This window comes from Apodemus sylvaticus, chromosome 5, assembly GCF_947179515.1.
Source record: "Apodemus sylvaticus chromosome 5, mApoSyl1.1, whole genome shotgun sequence".
Lineage (NCBI taxonomy): Eukaryota > Metazoa > Chordata > Mammalia > Rodentia > Muridae > Apodemus > Apodemus sylvaticus.
Genome location: NC_067476.1, coordinates 158,007,285 through 158,023,807, shown reverse-complemented (window position 1 = coordinate 158,023,807; position 16,523 = coordinate 158,007,285). Strand labels below are relative to the sequence as shown.

At 49.2% G+C, this 16,523-nt stretch overlaps 1 protein-coding gene across 3 annotated transcripts; it reads left to right on the top strand.

Moving 5' to 3' along the window:
* The first annotated feature begins 1 nt into the window (after position 1).
* On the top strand, positions 2-16,124 carry Aurka (aurora kinase A). Of its 3 annotated transcripts, XM_052184422.1 has the most exons (10): positions 146-223; positions 890-1,044; positions 2,163-2,209; positions 4,517-4,766; positions 8,014-8,068; positions 8,688-8,879; positions 9,541-9,679; positions 12,484-12,632; positions 15,050-15,224; positions 15,320-16,124. In XM_052184422.1, exons 3-10 carry the CDS (start codon positions 2,168-2,170, stop codon positions 15,503-15,505), a joined length of 1,188 nt encoding a protein of 395 aa, XP_052040382.1. In that variant the 5' UTR covers positions 146-223; positions 890-1,044; positions 2,163-2,167; the 3' UTR covers positions 15,506-16,124. The 3 variants fall into 3 exon arrangements, with proteins under 3 accessions (XP_052040383.1, XP_052040381.1, XP_052040382.1); XM_052184423.1 differs by lacking the exons at positions 146-223; positions 890-1,044 and adding an exon at positions 2-69; XM_052184421.1 differs by lacking the exon at positions 890-1,044 and having other exon boundaries at positions 131-223.
* Positions 16,125-16,523: the final 399 nt, after the last annotated feature.

The following is a 16,523-nucleotide window of genomic DNA, read 5'->3' as shown; positions in this document are numbered from 1 at the left end:
GGCTCCGACAGCTCAGTGCGCCTGCGCCCGGCTACGGCAGGGAACGAGCTTCCCATAGTCGCGTTTACGGTGAGCCAATCACAAAACGGCGTCGCTAAGGCTCTAGCCAATCAGCTCTTGGAGAAGAGGGTTTAACTCCTATTTTAAAAGGAGAACCTTTGAGTTGTAACGGCTGAGCTATCAGGATCGCTTGGAGTCTTCTGTCAGGAGCAGGTTCCTGCCTGTGAGTAGGAAAGGGGACATGGCTGGTGAAGGGGACAAGGCGGCTTTTTCCCGGCTTGGTTTTAGGTTCTTGTGGGAATGGGGACCCAGACCACCAGCTAACCACGTAATTTGCAAACTGATGGTGGATGCGGGAGCTGCAGCTTAGTGGGGACTGCTTCCGGTGGAGAATCGGAGTCTAGGTCGAATCGACGACCCCGTGGATGAACGGGCGTTCCCTCGGAGAGTGCCCAGGACTGGTGCTACGCTTACCGCAGCCTTCTGAGCAGCTTATGTTGGGACTAGTTGAGGGTCTGGTTCAAAGCGTAGACCGCTAAAGCTCAGTTTGTAGAGTATCCCAGAAGCTCTACGTTTGAGCCCGAGCACTGCCTTTATGGTGGTCCCCGCTGTTTATTCCAACAGTAAGGTAGTGGAGGCAGGATCAGAAGTCAAAGGTCATCCTCAGCTGCACAGTAGGTCCGGAAAACCAGCCTAAACTACGTATGTCCCCGACTCAACACCTCCTCCCTCACCACTCCCCAAGTGTGTGGTTGCTCACATCAACCCTCTGAGGCAGGAAGATAGCCTTCGATTTGAGGCCAGCCTCAGCTACTGTGTGAGAGTCTGTCTGGGGCTGTAGTTCAGTTAGTAGGGTGCATGCCCAGCGTGTCTTTGATTCCATTCCCAGCACTTGAAACACTGAGGATGGTGATGACGTTTGTAATCCTAGCACTGAGGAACTGCAGGCAGGAGGGTCTGAAGTTCACAGTAATCCTCCACAGGATTGCATGCTCAAGGCCAGTCTGGGATCCATGAAACTCTTGTCTCAACCGGAAACATAAGGTTGGGTGTGGTCTGCATTCCTTTAATCCCAGTATTTAGGAGGCAGAGCTAGGAACTCAGTGAGTTCAAGGCCAGCCTGGTCTACGTAGTGAGTTCCAGAATAGCCAGGACTACACAGGAGACACTGTATCAAACAAATCCAAACCTAACAAGGAAATCCTGCCTCCACTGCAGATATAGGAAATAGATATCTCTTAGGGATAAGACCCTGGTCGCTATCATGGGAAAGCTACAATGCAGGGCTGTTTATTAAAGTTGGCCTTGGGCCCAGGAGCTCCATTTCCTAACAGGCTTCTGGTGAGGTGGGGGCAACTGTGGTTCTTTGCTAAGTCTCCTGCCTACTGCTGCGCCTTCCCAGCTGAGCCTTAGCCTGCTGTGGCATGTGCAGTTTTCTTACTCACAGTAAATCTTTGAGCTGAATGAAACTGTCAAGGTCCTTTGCTTGATGCAAAGGTGAAGAAGGACTTGGACTCGGGAGAAGTGAGGCCAAGCCAGGAGTGTAGGAAATGAATGACAGCTAGCGAGGTAGCAGAGAAACCTGTTCCCCGGGTATAAGAAGTGTGCAGGGGTTACCACAGTGGGTGAAGCTGAGAGACCAGCCTCACCGTGGGCATGGGCTTGGGAGGAAGAGAGGATCAGGCTGATGGTTCTGGAGCTTTGCTGTCGGAAGGGAGAGGAGAGATGGGACCATGGCCTGAGGCAGCTGGGGGCACATGGGGCTTCTTAAGATGGAGGTCTTCCAGCCGGGCAGTGGTGGCGCACACATTTAATCCCAGCACTTGGGAGGCAGAGGCAGGCGGATTTCTGAGTTCGAGGCCAGCCTGGTTTACAGAGTGAGTTCCAGGACAGCCACGGCTATACAGAAAAACCCTGTCTCAAAAAAAAAAAAAAAGATAGAGGTCTTCAAAACTGAGTGCTGAACATGGCGTACTAAAGCAGAAAGATGTTTAAGAGGGAAGAGAAGGTGAGGGGGTTTGGGGGGGGGTAACATGCAGGGAGTGTGGGGAGGAAGGGCCTCAGGAGTTTGCATGGTACACGTCAGGTAATGCTATTCATCTCTGGTCAGCTTGCTTCTCTTGTACCAAGCTAAGATGAAAGGCTCTTGTCTCTCTCTTCAGGTGACATGGACAGATGTAAAGAAAACTGTGTCTCCAGGTCTGTTAAGGTAAACAGAATGACCTATTCACAATTGTGGTTTTTTAGAAGATTTATTTCATGAAAGTGTCATCATGCACACCCCAAGAGGGTGTCAGATCTCATTAGAGATGGTTGTGAGCCACTATGTGGTTGCTGGGAATTGAACTCGGATCTCTGGAAGAGCAGTCAGTGCTCTTACCTGCTGAGCCATCTCTCCAGCCCGGGCAGCAACCTTTGCTAAGCCACTTGAAGGCTCTGTGATGCTCGTGATCTCTGACATGGGAGGATTCAGCACTGTCAAGGGAGGACTGTGCTTTGCTAGCCCCTGGTTTCAACAAATCAGTCCCTCTTGATGACAGGGGTAGAAGGGGTCTCCACGGGACATCCACCAAAGAGCCGTCCCCCAAAATCGTGGGTTGTTTTTGTTTGTTTGTTTGTTTGTTTTGTTTTTGTAGACAGGGTTTCTCTGTGTAGCCCTGGTTGTCCTGGAACTCACTCTGTAGACCAGGCTGGCCTTGAACTCAGAAATCCGCCTGCCTCTCCTCCTAAGTGCTGGGATTAAAGGCGTGTGCCTCCACTGTCTGACCACAATCCTATTTTTAAAATGATGTGCATTTTGTTTGTGTGCACCGTTTAGGTCAGAAAGCAACATTCTGGAGTGGGTTCTCTCTATCCTGTGGGTCCAGGGCTCTAACCCTGGTCCTTAGTCACCGAGCAAATCTGAACAGTTCATGTGCAAATTGTTTTGGTAATCGTTGGTAATTGAATTCTTTCCACTGTGGCTTTGGGTGGAAACGTTGGGTGCCTCTGTGACGCCTTCTGGAGGTGTCCTAAGCCTCTGCTTCTGCTGGAGATGGCTTTGCCCTGGAACCCTCTCACACCCTCTTGAGCTCCTGGTGAATCCTGAGCTTCTCATTTAAGGAGGAAGTCCCTACTTCTCAGAGTGTGATTAGAGTGGGTCTTAAGAGTTCAGACTGACACAGTCTTCTATAGTAATCCGTCCAGTGTAGCTAGTAATCCGTCCAGTGTAGCAGACATTGCTTTTCAAGGTTTCCTATTGAAAACTCTGTTATGCTGGGCGTTGGCGGATTTGAGTTCAAGGTCAGCCTGGTCTACTAAGTGCCAGGAATGCCAGGGCTACACAGAGAAACCCTGTCTCAAAAAAACAAAAAAACAAAAAACAAAAAAAAAGAAAACTCAGTAATTTCTACGCATTTTAGCTTTGGAAATTACATTCTTAAAAAATATTTCTGTTGGGTGGGGCTTGGTGGGTATTTGGGAGGCAGCAGTAGGCAGACTGAGCTAGAGGCCAGTCTGTTTTTTTTTTTTTTTTTTTTTTTTTTTGGTTGTGGTTTTGGTTTTTTGAGACAGGGTTTTGCACTCTGTAGACCTGGCTGGCCTCAGAAAATCCGCCTCACACCCTCTTGAGCTCAGAAATGGCTCAGAAATCCGCCTGCCTCTGCCTCCCAAGTGCTGGGATTAAAGGCGTGCGCCACCGCTTGGCTCAGTCTGTTCTTTATAGTGAGTCTGGCACGGACCAGGATTACACAGTGAGACTTTGTTGAATAAGTACTCTGAAAGAGAAACCCAGGGAAATGAATTACCTGTGATAATGGTAGTGAGCCATGGGAACCCAGCATAGCCTTAGATTTAGACTGTTTTTTTTTTTTTTTTTTTTTTTTTTTTTTTTTTTTTTGCAAAATTGCTTGAGGATGACCCAGTTGCTGATTCTATCATTCTTTTTCCTAAACGTAAAAATCGCTACAAGGATTTGATATAAAGTTTCAGTAAAAGTTGGGTTTGCCTCAGGTGCCGTGGCTGGCCTAGAACTTAGTGCTCCTCCTGCTTCAGCCTCTAGTACAGGATTGATTACAGGTGTGGTGAGCCCTGGGGCTTTACAGGTGCTCCGGGTTTCCCTCTCTGGATGGGAGGGCAGGTATTCCTTGTGGCTAGGGAAGCAGGGTGTGATCTGATCCCGACGACCCCACCCCAGGGTGCATGCACAGTCTAGTGGCGGCAGCCTCCTCCCTTTTACTTTATTGGTTAAAGAGAGTTATTTATATATGTATATCTTTTGTGGATGAATGTTTGCATGCAGCCAGAAGAGGGGGTCAGATCTGGATCTGGAGTTACACATGGTTGTGAGTCACCATGTGGGTGCTGGGACCTGAAACCAGAGCCGCTGAGGGCAGTCAGGGCTCCTAACTGCTCAGGTACTTCTCTGGCCCCCATTTCCATTTGTTACTCAAGATATTATGAGTTTTGTTAGACTGCAAAGGAAACTTGGTTCCCAGGTGTAGCATCAGCCGTAACACCTGTCTTCTCTCCATCTCAGACCACGGTTCCCTTTGGTCCGAAACGAGTCTTGGTAACTGAGCAGATTCCTTCTCAGAACCTAGGATCTGCTAGCAGTGGCCAGGCCCAGCGGGTCCTGTGTCCTTCCAACTTCCAGCGTGTCCCTTCACAAGCCCAGAAAGTTGGAGCAGGTCAGAAGCCGGTGCTAAAGCAGCTGCCCGCTGCGAGTGTTCCCCGACCAGTGTCCCGGCTCAGTAACCCCCAGAAGACTGAGCAGCCTGTAGCCTCCGGTAAGTGTTGTCACTGCATTGGATGCTCAAGTGCATAGATGGAGGTTATCCTAGCCTTTGTACCATGTCTGTTGAGGAGGAGTGAAAGAATGAGATGCCTGCCCTCTACTATGATGGTGTAGTCTGGCTCTGGGCTCTGCCGGTGCTGGGTGCAGAGATCATTGTTGGCTGAGCTGAGTCCAAGCTCCGGGAGGTCCTTTGTCTGGAGAAGGAAGTGTTAGGGATAATGGAGAGACTGCTGGGTCCCCAGGGCCTGGGGGAGGCCTTCGTCATCATGGAGAGGAGAGTTGGAGGGTCCTTCGACAGCCAGCTGGCAGAGGAGATGAGGAGTGGGCTAGAGGAAAGTGAGCCCGGTGAGTGCTCAGGGGAATGCTTGACAAGTTCAGTCAAATTAGAAAATACAAATCCTGTGACGTCAATGCAAAGGATCTAAAGATTGTCCCCTCCAAAGCAAACACGTTTGTTATATGACAGCCTGCTTCTAAGATGGTGGTGTTTGCTGTTTGAAAGCACTCCAGACAAACAGAAAATTTCTGAACCCATCTTTTTATGAGCAAATGCCCAACTTTTGACTACCTGTTTCATCATCCACACTGTAAAGTAGGGAAAGGCCTTTTTAGTCTGTCTGTTTACTGAGTTTTATTCCTTCAGGAGTGTACTCCCTATTTTTAGTCACCCCGTGTGATTCCCTATTTTTAAACTACATTTTTAGAGACCTCTAAGCCTATACTAAAGAGACCTTGATTCTGTAACCTGTTCTGGTCACTCAGAGTTTGTCAGTTGTCTGTTCGCCCTGTGTCAGTTATACAGTTTTAGTTTGTTCAGGGGCAGATAGCCAAGAAGATCCCTGGAGTGACGGCCTCGTCCAGCTCTGTGCTTACCTGTGCACACTTCATGGTCTCCAGGGCACATGGAAGACTTCCCAAGAGTGGCCAGATAAAGTTAATTCTAGGATTTTCCTAAAAAGACTCACACACAATTTTTCTCAGGAAGACATAAAAGGAATCATAATGCAGAAAGTCCCTGACAGTACAGCAACTATAACAATACGCAATAATACAGAGACCAAATCTCCGAGGTTAGAGAGAGGGCAGCGATTGTAGCGACTAGCTCAGCATCCCGGACCTTGTCAAGCAGCTGTGCAGGCCCATGGCTCTCCTGTTTCTAGTGGGTGTGGCTGTGCCAGAACACGACTGATGTCAGGGACTGCTTGGCAGCTGCTGGGAGCTTACAGAGCCTCAGAGAGCCTTGACCTGCATCCTCCCAACCCTGGCAGGCACTTAGACAGAAGGGCCTAAAACTCAACAGTTAACCTCTCCCAGGACAGCTCCAGAGAGGAGAGGTATGGGCAGAGCTGCCACTCCAGTTAGGACGCAGGTGCAAGACCACTGCGAGATAAGACCCGAGAGTGGGGTAGGCAGGAGATAGCTGTAGCAGTGAAAGGAGGGAGAGAACTTAAACCTCATCAAAAAGAACAGTCTGTATAAATAATCCAGGGGACATAGATACCAGTCACAAAACAGGAACCGGGAAGGAGCAGATGGCTGAAGTTTATGTGGTGTCCTCAGCTCCAGCAAGAGAAAGGTGCCGACCCTCCAGTAGGGGGGAGCTGCTCCTCCCAGCTCTGAGGGCAGAGGTGAAGGATCTGTGCTGCCCTCAGATCCACCTCAGCTGGGCCACTGTCATCCACTGTCTTTTCTGATGTCTGAAACACACTAGGCTGGGTGTGTTTTGGGTGGCCTCTTCTGGTTTTGAGTCATATTTTGGGGTCATTGTAAAAATTACTTTCATTCACCTGAAGTGATTGTCAACCTGGAGGCTCACTTCACTCCCTCCATCTGCTGACCTGGGCTTAGTCCTGGAAGCTTCTGGCCTCTGTACAGTCTGATCTAGGCCTAGAATTGTTCAGCCTCTGAGATTTCCTGCTGAATAAGCTCACCCTTTCTGATCTTTCTGATCTCTATTGGTTGGTTTAACTCAGCTGTTCTGGCTCAAACTCTTCTTCAAGCTGACTGATTCAATCTAGCTTCTTTCAGTTTCTTACTGAATTGCTCTGCTTGGCCTCAAACTAATGTTCTAACCTTTGGGCTCTTCATTCTCTGGCTTGTTCTGTCCTCCCTGTGTCTAGCTTGTTTGCTCTGTAACTCTCCTAGTAATCAATCATTCTCTCTCTCTCTCCCCCCCCCCTTCTCCCTCTCTGTAGCTTCCCTTTCCTCTCATGAGAATTGGGCATATCCTATTCTGTCAAATCTTTCTCTGATTGGTCACTGTCACTCAATTAAGCATACTTTCAAACGGGTGCTTCCTACTACAAATTAATTTTACCTTTATTTTTGGGATTAAAGGCATGCGCCTTTAAGGGTGAGCACAATTAGAAACGTGTTTTTCCAGTAACACAATCTTCAGGTTTAGAGGATGATTAAATATCCTGCAAAAGTCGTGGTCCTGACCCCCAGCAGGAGGTTGGTGTTGATACTGATCGGTGATACTGATGTTGAGTGGAGATAATGAATCTCGAGAGAAGCCAGTTTGGACCTGTGCTCACAGAGCCTGAGCGGAGCTAAGTCTTGCACCTGGGCAGCTCTGGGAATGGCACCTGTGGTCCCCGTGGTGTGGCGCTGGGGGACATGTTCTTGAGTTAGCAGCTTCTATTTTCTTATGAGGTCTTGGAAGGAGGGTGGCTGCTTGTGTTTTGTCCCCAAATATTAATAAATTCCTGAGAAACAGATGGATGCCCGCGGAGCAGGGGGAGGTGGTGACAGTGGCAGCTTGTGGACGGAGCTGCTGCTGCTTTCCATGTGGAAGTTGTTCCTGAGGAAAGGCTCCAGGGAGAGGGTGGACATTCTTAGACGTGGAGGGAGGGCCTGGACAGGAGTTGGGTTATGGTTTACAGTTTAGTAGTCTCTGCCGAGGAAAATGAAAAGCCCAGGTTTAGCATGTACCTGTAGTGTTTTGGTGATGGATTGGTTTTTGTCTTTTGTTTTTTAGTGTTTGTGGGGTTTTGTCTTTTGTTTGGTTGAGACAAGGTCTCTGTGTGGCCCTGGCTGTCCTGGAACTCATTTGTAGACCAGGCTGGCCTCGAACTCACAGTTGTGCCTGCCTCTGCCTCCTGAGTTCTGGGACAAGGTGAGCGCCACCAGGACCAGCCATGGGAAGCATTCTTTGATTCATTTCTTTGTAGATTCTCTCTTTTAAAAGAACTTTATTTAGTGGCTCTAAAAACAGTATTTTAACTTATTTTATACAGAAAATAATTCTGAAAAGGAGCAGGCATCCGTACAGAAGACAGAAGACACAAAAAAGTAAGCTTTCTTTCTCTTCTATGAGGAAACCCATCTGATTGTGGGCCAGTAATCTTCATGCCATCCCCATTAAGATCAAACTTACCGGGGTCTCACAAGTAGTTCTTTTTATTTCCTTAATTAATGTTTCATAGAAAATTTTTTGTTAACACTTTATTTTAAAAAGTAGTAAAAAAAAAATCACACTGCAAAAGATGCTATAATTCCATGAACTTGTACACCATTTGGGTAGCCATGGAATGGTCTGTTGGCTCTTCCCCACTCCCACCAATGACGGTGGCTCTGTGTTTCCCAACAGAGTGACTGTCCACTCCACAATCTGTTAGCTTCTGGGGGTGGGGGTGGGGCATGCAGGGAGGAGGTCCCCACATGGTTCTGAAAGGTCTAGTCCAGTACTGTTGCTGGCCTGTGGTGGTAAGGGTTGTCAGTCAGTCTGTCCTGGAGCAGAGTGCTGCTGTGGACTGGGAAAGCTGGGCTCTAAAGCTCGTGGCTCATTCTGGCGGGTGTGGGCTAATGCTGGTTGAGGGGACTGAGTGTCATCTGGGCATGACCAGGTTGAGTGCTCGTTGGCCTGGCTACGAGCCAAGGCTAGTGAGTTCTTGTTCACTTCCTTTTGTAGAAGGCAGTGGACTCTGGAAGATTTTGACATTGGCCGCCCACTGGGAAAGGGGAAGTTTGGAAATGTCTATTTGGCCAGAGAGAAGCAGAGCAAGTTCATCCTGGCTCTCAAGGTGCTGTTTAAAGTGCAGCTGGAGAAGGCTGGGGTGGAGCACCAGCTTAGGAGAGAAGTGGAGATCCAGTCGCACCTGCGGTGAGTGGTCCTCCTGCGGAGGAGTGGGGAACCTACCCGACAGTGGCCTCCCTGTAGGCACGGGCGGGCATCGCCCTTAGGAAACGGTGCTTAAGGGCTTAAAGCAAGCAGTGTTCTTGGGCTTTTTCATCAGGAGATATGAGAAAGACACCGGATGGGGCGGTGGTGGCGGCTCTCTTCCCCTTTTTGCTTTCAGTGTTTCCAAGTTTGACACAGATGCCACTCCCGGGGCTCTGGTGTCCTCTGCTTGTCTGGCTTGCCATCACCTGGCAGGGTGGGGGTTGGGGCAGTGAGTGGTGCTGCCTGGCCCCCACCCGCTGCCACCCTGTCTGCCCTGGTCGTGTCTCCTGCTTGCACAGCCTGCTCCTGCACAGAGGCGCTTTCCTCCTCAACATTGCAGAGAGAGATGTGTCAGCTGACACGTCCTTTCCCACTAAGAATAAAGATGTCTGAAAGGAGCAGTCAGAACTAAACCTGACCTGCTTCTATTTTGAAATCCATGCGTGGAGGTGTTTAAGGTTTCTCCTCTTGGCTGGCTCAGGTCTGCGTTCAGACCTCGTGTGTGCTCTGTGACACCATTGTCTTTATTTCCTGAGGGGTCAGCAGCCCATGCTGAGCTGGCTTTGAAGCCATGCGTCACAGTCTTTGTTCTTTGTTCCAGGCACCCCAACATCCTCAGGCTGTATGGGTATTTCCATGATGCCACCCGAGTTTATCTGATTTTAGAATATGCGCCCCTCGGAACAGTCTACAGAGAGCTTCAAAAGCTCTCCAAGTTTGACGAGCAGAGAACAGCCACTGTAAGTGCCTGCTCTCCCCTCCCCTCCCCTCCCCTCCTCTCCCTCCTCCTCTTAACACCCCTTCTTTATGCCGGAGTCGGCTGTTTTCATGGAAAGGGCGCCATAGGATCAAATATTTAAAGCAGAAGAAAGCCGAGGCAGCCTAGTTGCCGTTATACCGAGTCATCAGGGTGTGTGTGTGTGTGTGTGTGTGTGTGTGTGTGTGTTTCCTTGAACATAATTTCTTGCTTGAACATTGTTTTTCTTATACTTTCTTTATAACTAAGGAATACAGTGCATGACTGGCGTGTGGAAGTCCACACTTTTCTTCAGAGTGTTTCTGTGTTCTTTGTGACTAGAAAGGTTGTTTCTGATCTTAGTTTAAAGTGCAGTTTTGTCACACATCACTGTTGTGAGTTCATATTGTGACTGCTTGCAATGGTCCTGTGCCTTGTCCCCCTTCCCATGCTGAGGACTCAGAGCTGGTAAGCATGCTCTCCCTGAGGAGAGAATGGGCTGGGACTTATTTGGTGCTGTGTGCTGGGAGATTGCTCATTCCTCCTGTTAGTGTCTTTTAGGTTTATTTTATCCATGTTATCCATGTGGATATTTTGCTTGCATTTTTCTCTGTGCACAGAGGCCAGAGCAGGGAGTCCGATTCCCTGGAACTAGAGTTTCAGATGATTGTGAACATCCAGGTGGGAGCTGGGAACTGAACCTGGGTCTTCTGGAAGAATAACCAGACTCTCTCCTGTCTTTTAACTTAAAATGCAGAGGACTTGTTTTACATTTGGCCAGTGCTACTTTATTTTGTTGTTCCAGCGTTGTCTCCTGGGCGCTCTGCCCGGATTCTAAACCTAAACCACCACAGTGGGACTTTTGGCCGTGTGTGCTTTCTTTCTTTCTGGTGCTGAGTACTTGGCCTCATCTTTACTTCCAGATCTTTATTTCCAGGCTTGGTCCTAGAAGCAGCCATTTCTTTCTTCGTTGAGGATCTTGGCTCCTTTGTTGGAGACAGTTACTGGGAACTGAGGCCCCCTGGGAACTCTTGCTGCTGGGCAGGTGCTGGTTCTAGGTCTTCAGTTGGGGAGAATGGATGGGGCACGGCGTGTTTGTTTAGTGTTCACTATTCATCTGCCTTGAGCGCATCCATTGTACGTGTGTATTGTGGACACCCCCTCTTCTTCTGCACCCCAGCAGTGAAAGCAGCACCCACTGCTTCCTTGGTGCGTTCCAGCGTGCAGCGTGCATGTGTGCCTCATGGTGTGCCTGTGTCTCATCACCCCATGGCAGTTGGGTATCCCACACCGGCACTCCTGGCATGTGCTACCACAGTTTTGCGCATCAGTGGTCTGACAGGGTGGGTCAGTCATCTCTCTGGCCTCCCGTGGCACGTGACATTGGCACGTTGCCATATATGTCTGTCATTAGATGCCTGTCTCTCCCCACTGCTGTGTTGTTGCTCCTTCGCTCCTGTCCTGTGTGTCTCCTCCCAGTGTGAGCTCTCCTCTCCCTTCTCAAGGCAGTTTGTGGCCTCTTGTCCTTAAAGCACAGCAGTTCTCTTTTCTTTTTCAAACCCCGTCTGCTTCCTATATGCTGGAATCCAAGGCTGCCACCATGCCCCCTGACTTACAGCTACCCCCATTAATCATTGTCTATAATTGGTCATTAATAAGAAATCATATCACTGGACTATCTTGACTAGCCAAGCTGTCAAGTAATGACATGGAGACTTTACTAATATGACAGCGTGGCCTTAGTTTAGGCTAGCCTAACTTTTGTGAGCCCTTATATTAATCTGCGGTCTGCTCGGCCTTGCCTTTCTTTTATACAGCCAGTCCTGGTGCCTGTTTCTGCCTCTGCTTCTGGCTCCAGATTCCCCACACAATGCTTTTCTTGAGTTCCTATCTCTGCCCGGAAGTCCCGCCTATCCTTTTCTCTTTTGCCATAGGCTGTTCAGTTCTTTATTAAACCAATCAGAAGGATGATGGAGAGGAATGTTTATAAAACCTTGAGACGGTGATGCTTCTTAAAAATAACAATACCAGCTAGGTGGTGGTGGCGCATGCCTGTAATCCCAGCACTCTGGGAGGCAGAGGCAGGCAGATTTCTGAGGTTGAGGCCAGCCTGGTCTACAGAGTGGTTCCAGGACAGCCAGGGCTACACAGAGAAACCCTGTCTCGGAAAAAAAACCAAATCCAAAAAAAAAAAAACCAAAAAAACAAAACCAAAGTCAGGTCTTCTTTTCTTGTGCGGAAAACAAAGCTTTTTTGCCCATTAATAAGGACTTGGCATACTAGAGCTGAGGTGGCCCGCGCATGCTCAGTAAGTGGCCACCGCTGTGTCTGACCCACCCCAGGGCTGGGAGATTCAACAGGAAGCTAATGAAAGACAGGTTTGCTGGGAGGCGCCGGCCTTTCCCTGTCTTTGCCTGCTTAGTTTTCATGTGGATTACAACTTAACGTCGTCGTCCTGAGTACCCACTGTGGCATGCAAAGCAGGCTGTGGGGCTGGCATAGACTCTTCACATGTGGAGGCCGTGGGAGCTCAAGGTCTCTACCTCATGGAGCCATTTAAATGTCTAAAAACTGATTAGCTGTCGTCTATCACTAGCTGTGCGGTTCTGGAAGTCCCGCCTACCGCCAGTGCCTTCCCTGCCCGGCAGCTCTCTGAGTGAGGCTGTCAGTCTGCAGCGGTTGTTCACAAACTCATCCCTGTTTTCTGTGGTGTTTGCTTCAAGTCCATGCTGGGTCAGCTTTCAGTTGCCCGATGGCCTTACGTAAACCTAAACCTAAGCCCTGGGCCTCCTGCTTTTCTCCCAACAGTACATCACTGAGTTGGCAAACGCTCTGTCTTACTGTCATTCAAAGAGAGTGATCCACAGGGACATTAAGCCAGAGAACTTGCTGCTTGGCTCGAATGGAGAGTTGAAGATCGCAGACTTCGGGTGGTCCGTGCATGCTCCATCTTCCAGGTATGGGGTTCCAGCAGGAGCCCTGGGTGGGGCGGTGTGTGTCTGTGTGTGTGTGTGTGTAGCACTGGCTGTCCTGAACTTGCTCTGTAGACCGGGCTAGCCATGAACTCAGAGATTTGCCTGCCTCTGCCTCCCGAGTGCTGGGAAACAGCATGTGCTATCCGCCCCTGGCTTGGGGACTGCTTTTTCCTCTTTCTTTCTTTCTTTCTTTCTTTCTTTCTTTCTTTCTTTCTTTCTTTCTTTCTTTCTTTCTTTCTTTCTTTCTTTCTTTCTTTCTTTCCTTCCTTCCTTCCTTCTTTCCTTCCTTCTTTCTTTCCTTCTTTCTTTCTTTCTTTCTATTAGATATTTTATTTATTTACATTTCAAGTGTTATCTCCTTTTCTGGTTTCCCTGGGGACTGCTTTTTAAATATTAACAATGTTTTTTAAAAGGCTGTTGAGGCCAGATGAGAAAGCTAAGCAGGCAAAAGTACTTGGACACCCGGCACCCATTTGGTGAAGGGAGGGAAGGACTGGCCTGCCAAGCCTTGCTCTGTGCAGCGCATGCGCACATACACACACCACTCTCTCTCCCTCTCTCTCTCTTTCTCTCTCATATACATACACACACAGAGCACAAACACACAAATGTAGTTTAAAAAAATTCACAGCCTGTTTTCTTAAAAAATAGTGCAGTTTAAGGTCAGCTGTTTATCTTCAGTAGCACTGTGGCAGGCTATTGTAGCTGACATCTGTGGTAACTCCTGTTGCCCAGTGACACAAATACCAGAGCCGTAGGTGTCATGGGGCTGTATGTAAGCAGGACTGTCACCTGTCTAGTGGTGGCATCAGGAAGAGACCCAGCTTGCAGGTTTCAGGGGGAATCAAAGGTGTGGATCCTGTCAGCTACTACTCCAATAGTTTCGAATTCAGTCCTTATCATAGCTGCCTGGTTACTGGTGACCATCCTTTGGGAATCCCACAGTAGCTTCCATTGTCTGTTCTTGGTTGATTCCAGCTTTCACTTTCAAAGCCCAAATGGGTAGAATATGCTGAGTTGGTGATGGTGGCACAGAGGTCCACAGCACCACCTTAGAGCCCTGGGGACAGCTCCACCCTAGAGCCCTGGACTCTGTGATAGGGTTGTGGACATTTAAAATCTGTTGTGTCAAGACAATGTGATGTCTTAGTGTGCATCCCCAAAGATAGGGGGCTGTGCTCTGCACAGTCACACCATTGTGACCTCTAAGAAGGTTCGCATAATTCTTAATGGCTAATATTGTGTCCACACTCTTTCTCCAGCTGTCTACCAAGTCTTATGGCTGCTTTAAAATGTGTACTCTTAAGTAAAAGCAGCTATAAGCACATGCACACACCTCTGTGGAAGGTGAGCGGGGAAACGTAACCAAGCCCTGTGTGCTGGTGCATCCTTCAATCCCAGCACCTGAGAGGCTGAGAGGGAAGGATCTCAAGGTCGGGTCAGTCTGGCAAGACTGTCTTAAAAACTCAGTCGGGTGTGGCGGTGCACACCTGTAATCCCAGCAGCAGCTAGAGGGCTGGGGCCAGAGTGCCTGCTTGGAGTAGAGTCTGGGCTGCATAGCAAGACACTTAAAAAAAACAAGGCTGGGAAGATGGCTCAGCTGCCGGGAGCACTGGAGGCTTTTGCAGAGCACCTGGATTCAGTTCTCAGCATCCCCATGGTGACTCACAACCATCTGTAACTCCAGCTCCAGATCTGACATCTCTTTTCTGCCCTCCTTGGACACTAAGCATCCATGTGCACAGGCAGACATGCATGCACAGTACCCATACATTGTAAAATAGAAATAAAATCTTTAGACCCCTGAGCCAAGCGGCAGAAGAGCTGAAGAGCCGGTGAGGCCCCATGGAGCCCTCAGCTGGCTGCCTTTTTCATTTTGTAGACTCTTCCCTAGACTTTCCTTTCCTACCCCCATAAATGAAAGAATCCACGCTGTAACCTGGGTTGGCTGGGAACCTTTGTCAACCTTCCTGCCTCATCCTACCAGATGTTGGAACTACAGGTGTGAGTCAATGTACCAAGCCTAAAATGGTGGTGACGTCACTGAGAGCTCATGTGGAACCCCAAGATGTATTTACAGAGCATTTGTAGAGCAACTTTGTCTTTGTTTTCTGAGATGTCATCTTGCTTCAAGGCCCAGACTGGCCTCCAGAATTCTGTCCTGTCTCAGCCTCTATGGTGTTAGTGGGATGAGAGGAGTCACCATTTTCCCTGGATTTCTTAAGAGGTTCTGGAGTTGGATGGCTCTGGGGGCAGTTTGGTGGCTAATCTTACATGCTTCCCTCCCCAACCATTTAGGGGGCACCTGTCTGAGGGGCACTGGCCCGCCATAGGGAGTGGTCACATCATATCACCATGTAGTGTGTCTGTGTATCAACCCTAGCCTCTGTCTGTTTCAGGAGAACCACGCTGTGTGGCACCCTGGACTACCTGCCCCCGGAGATGATTGAAGGCCGGATGCACGATGAGAAGGTGGACCTCTGGAGCCTCGGTGTTCTCTGCTATGAGTTCCTAGTGGGGATGCCTCCTTTCGAGGCACACACGTACCAGGAGACCTACAGAAGGATATCACGGGTGAGCTGCTGCTGCCAGGCTTCCTGCCGAGGGCTGGTGTTTATTCCTGTTCACCTCTGACCCACCCTTGTGTTGGCTTATCATTTATTCTGCAGGTTGAATTCACATTCCCTGACTTTGTGACGGAGGGAGCCAGGGACCTCATTTCAAGACTGTTAAAACACAACTCAAGTCAAAGGCTAACACTAGCAGAAGTCCTTGAACACCCTTGGATCAAAGCTAATTCCTCCAAACCTCCAGATGGCCTCAGTAGCAAAGAGCCAACTAGCAAATCATCTTAGGGAGTCCTGAGCTATGGGCACCTTGCAACTGTGAGAAACACCCCACTGAAGCCGCCCGCCCACCTGGATGGACCACCAGTGCTGCCCTCAGGGTGCCTTGCTGAGCAACTAGTCCTTGGCCTTGCATCCAGGAAGCCCCACCTGTGCCCACCCCCAAGAACCGTGCTGCTTTTCCTGATTTGGTAATCTGGAGGGAAGGTTCTACTGCAGCTGCACCCTCCCCTCCAGCCCGTGCCCCAAAGTGTCCTTGTGGGGGCCTCACTGGGGAAAGTTACCAGTGATCATCTGATCACCTGCGTCGTAGCCTTCAAGTGCCAGAGTGTGTGTGTAACTTATTTGGGTCTCCAGGCCTGGGGAAACTGTTAGAATGGATATGTAATTGTTTAAGTGTCGAAATAAAGAGTTGTATAGACTGTTTTTAAGTGACACCCATTCAGGGCCCTCTGGTTCTCAGCCTTCTGAAGCCCGTGGACTTCAGATCCTCAACCACTGTTAGGGAGCCTGTGCTCCACCTCTGTCTTGACCTGACTCAGGTGTTTCTGCATGTTAAAGGCTGGTTTTTATGTTGGAATTCTGTCGTGTATGCAAACTTGTTAAATATATAACTATATAATATCTACCTGGAGTGCATGGTAATCATTTGAGCATCTCTTCACTGTTGGCTGGCCGTGAGCTTCTGTGGTGCTTTTCTGGCTTGCTGGATACGCTCCTAACAGTTTATAGCAACCAGTGCTTATCTGTCCATCAACCAGAGGGGGGAACTTGGAATCAGAGAAACAGGCTTTCATGGCCAACTTGGGACACTAGGTGTCAGAAGACTGGAAATGGGAGTGGCCAGGTGAAAGGCTGCACCACCATCAGGAACTTGAGAACATGCCCGAGTAGAAGTGCAGCCCCCATGCCCTTGGGACAAGAGGCCTTTGGTCCCAGGCCCCTTGTGCTAAGCTAACTGGCTTTGTTGAAGTAGCAATCTTGCTGTTACTGTCCGCCCAAGCTGCAGTTAAGTGAGATGTAATAC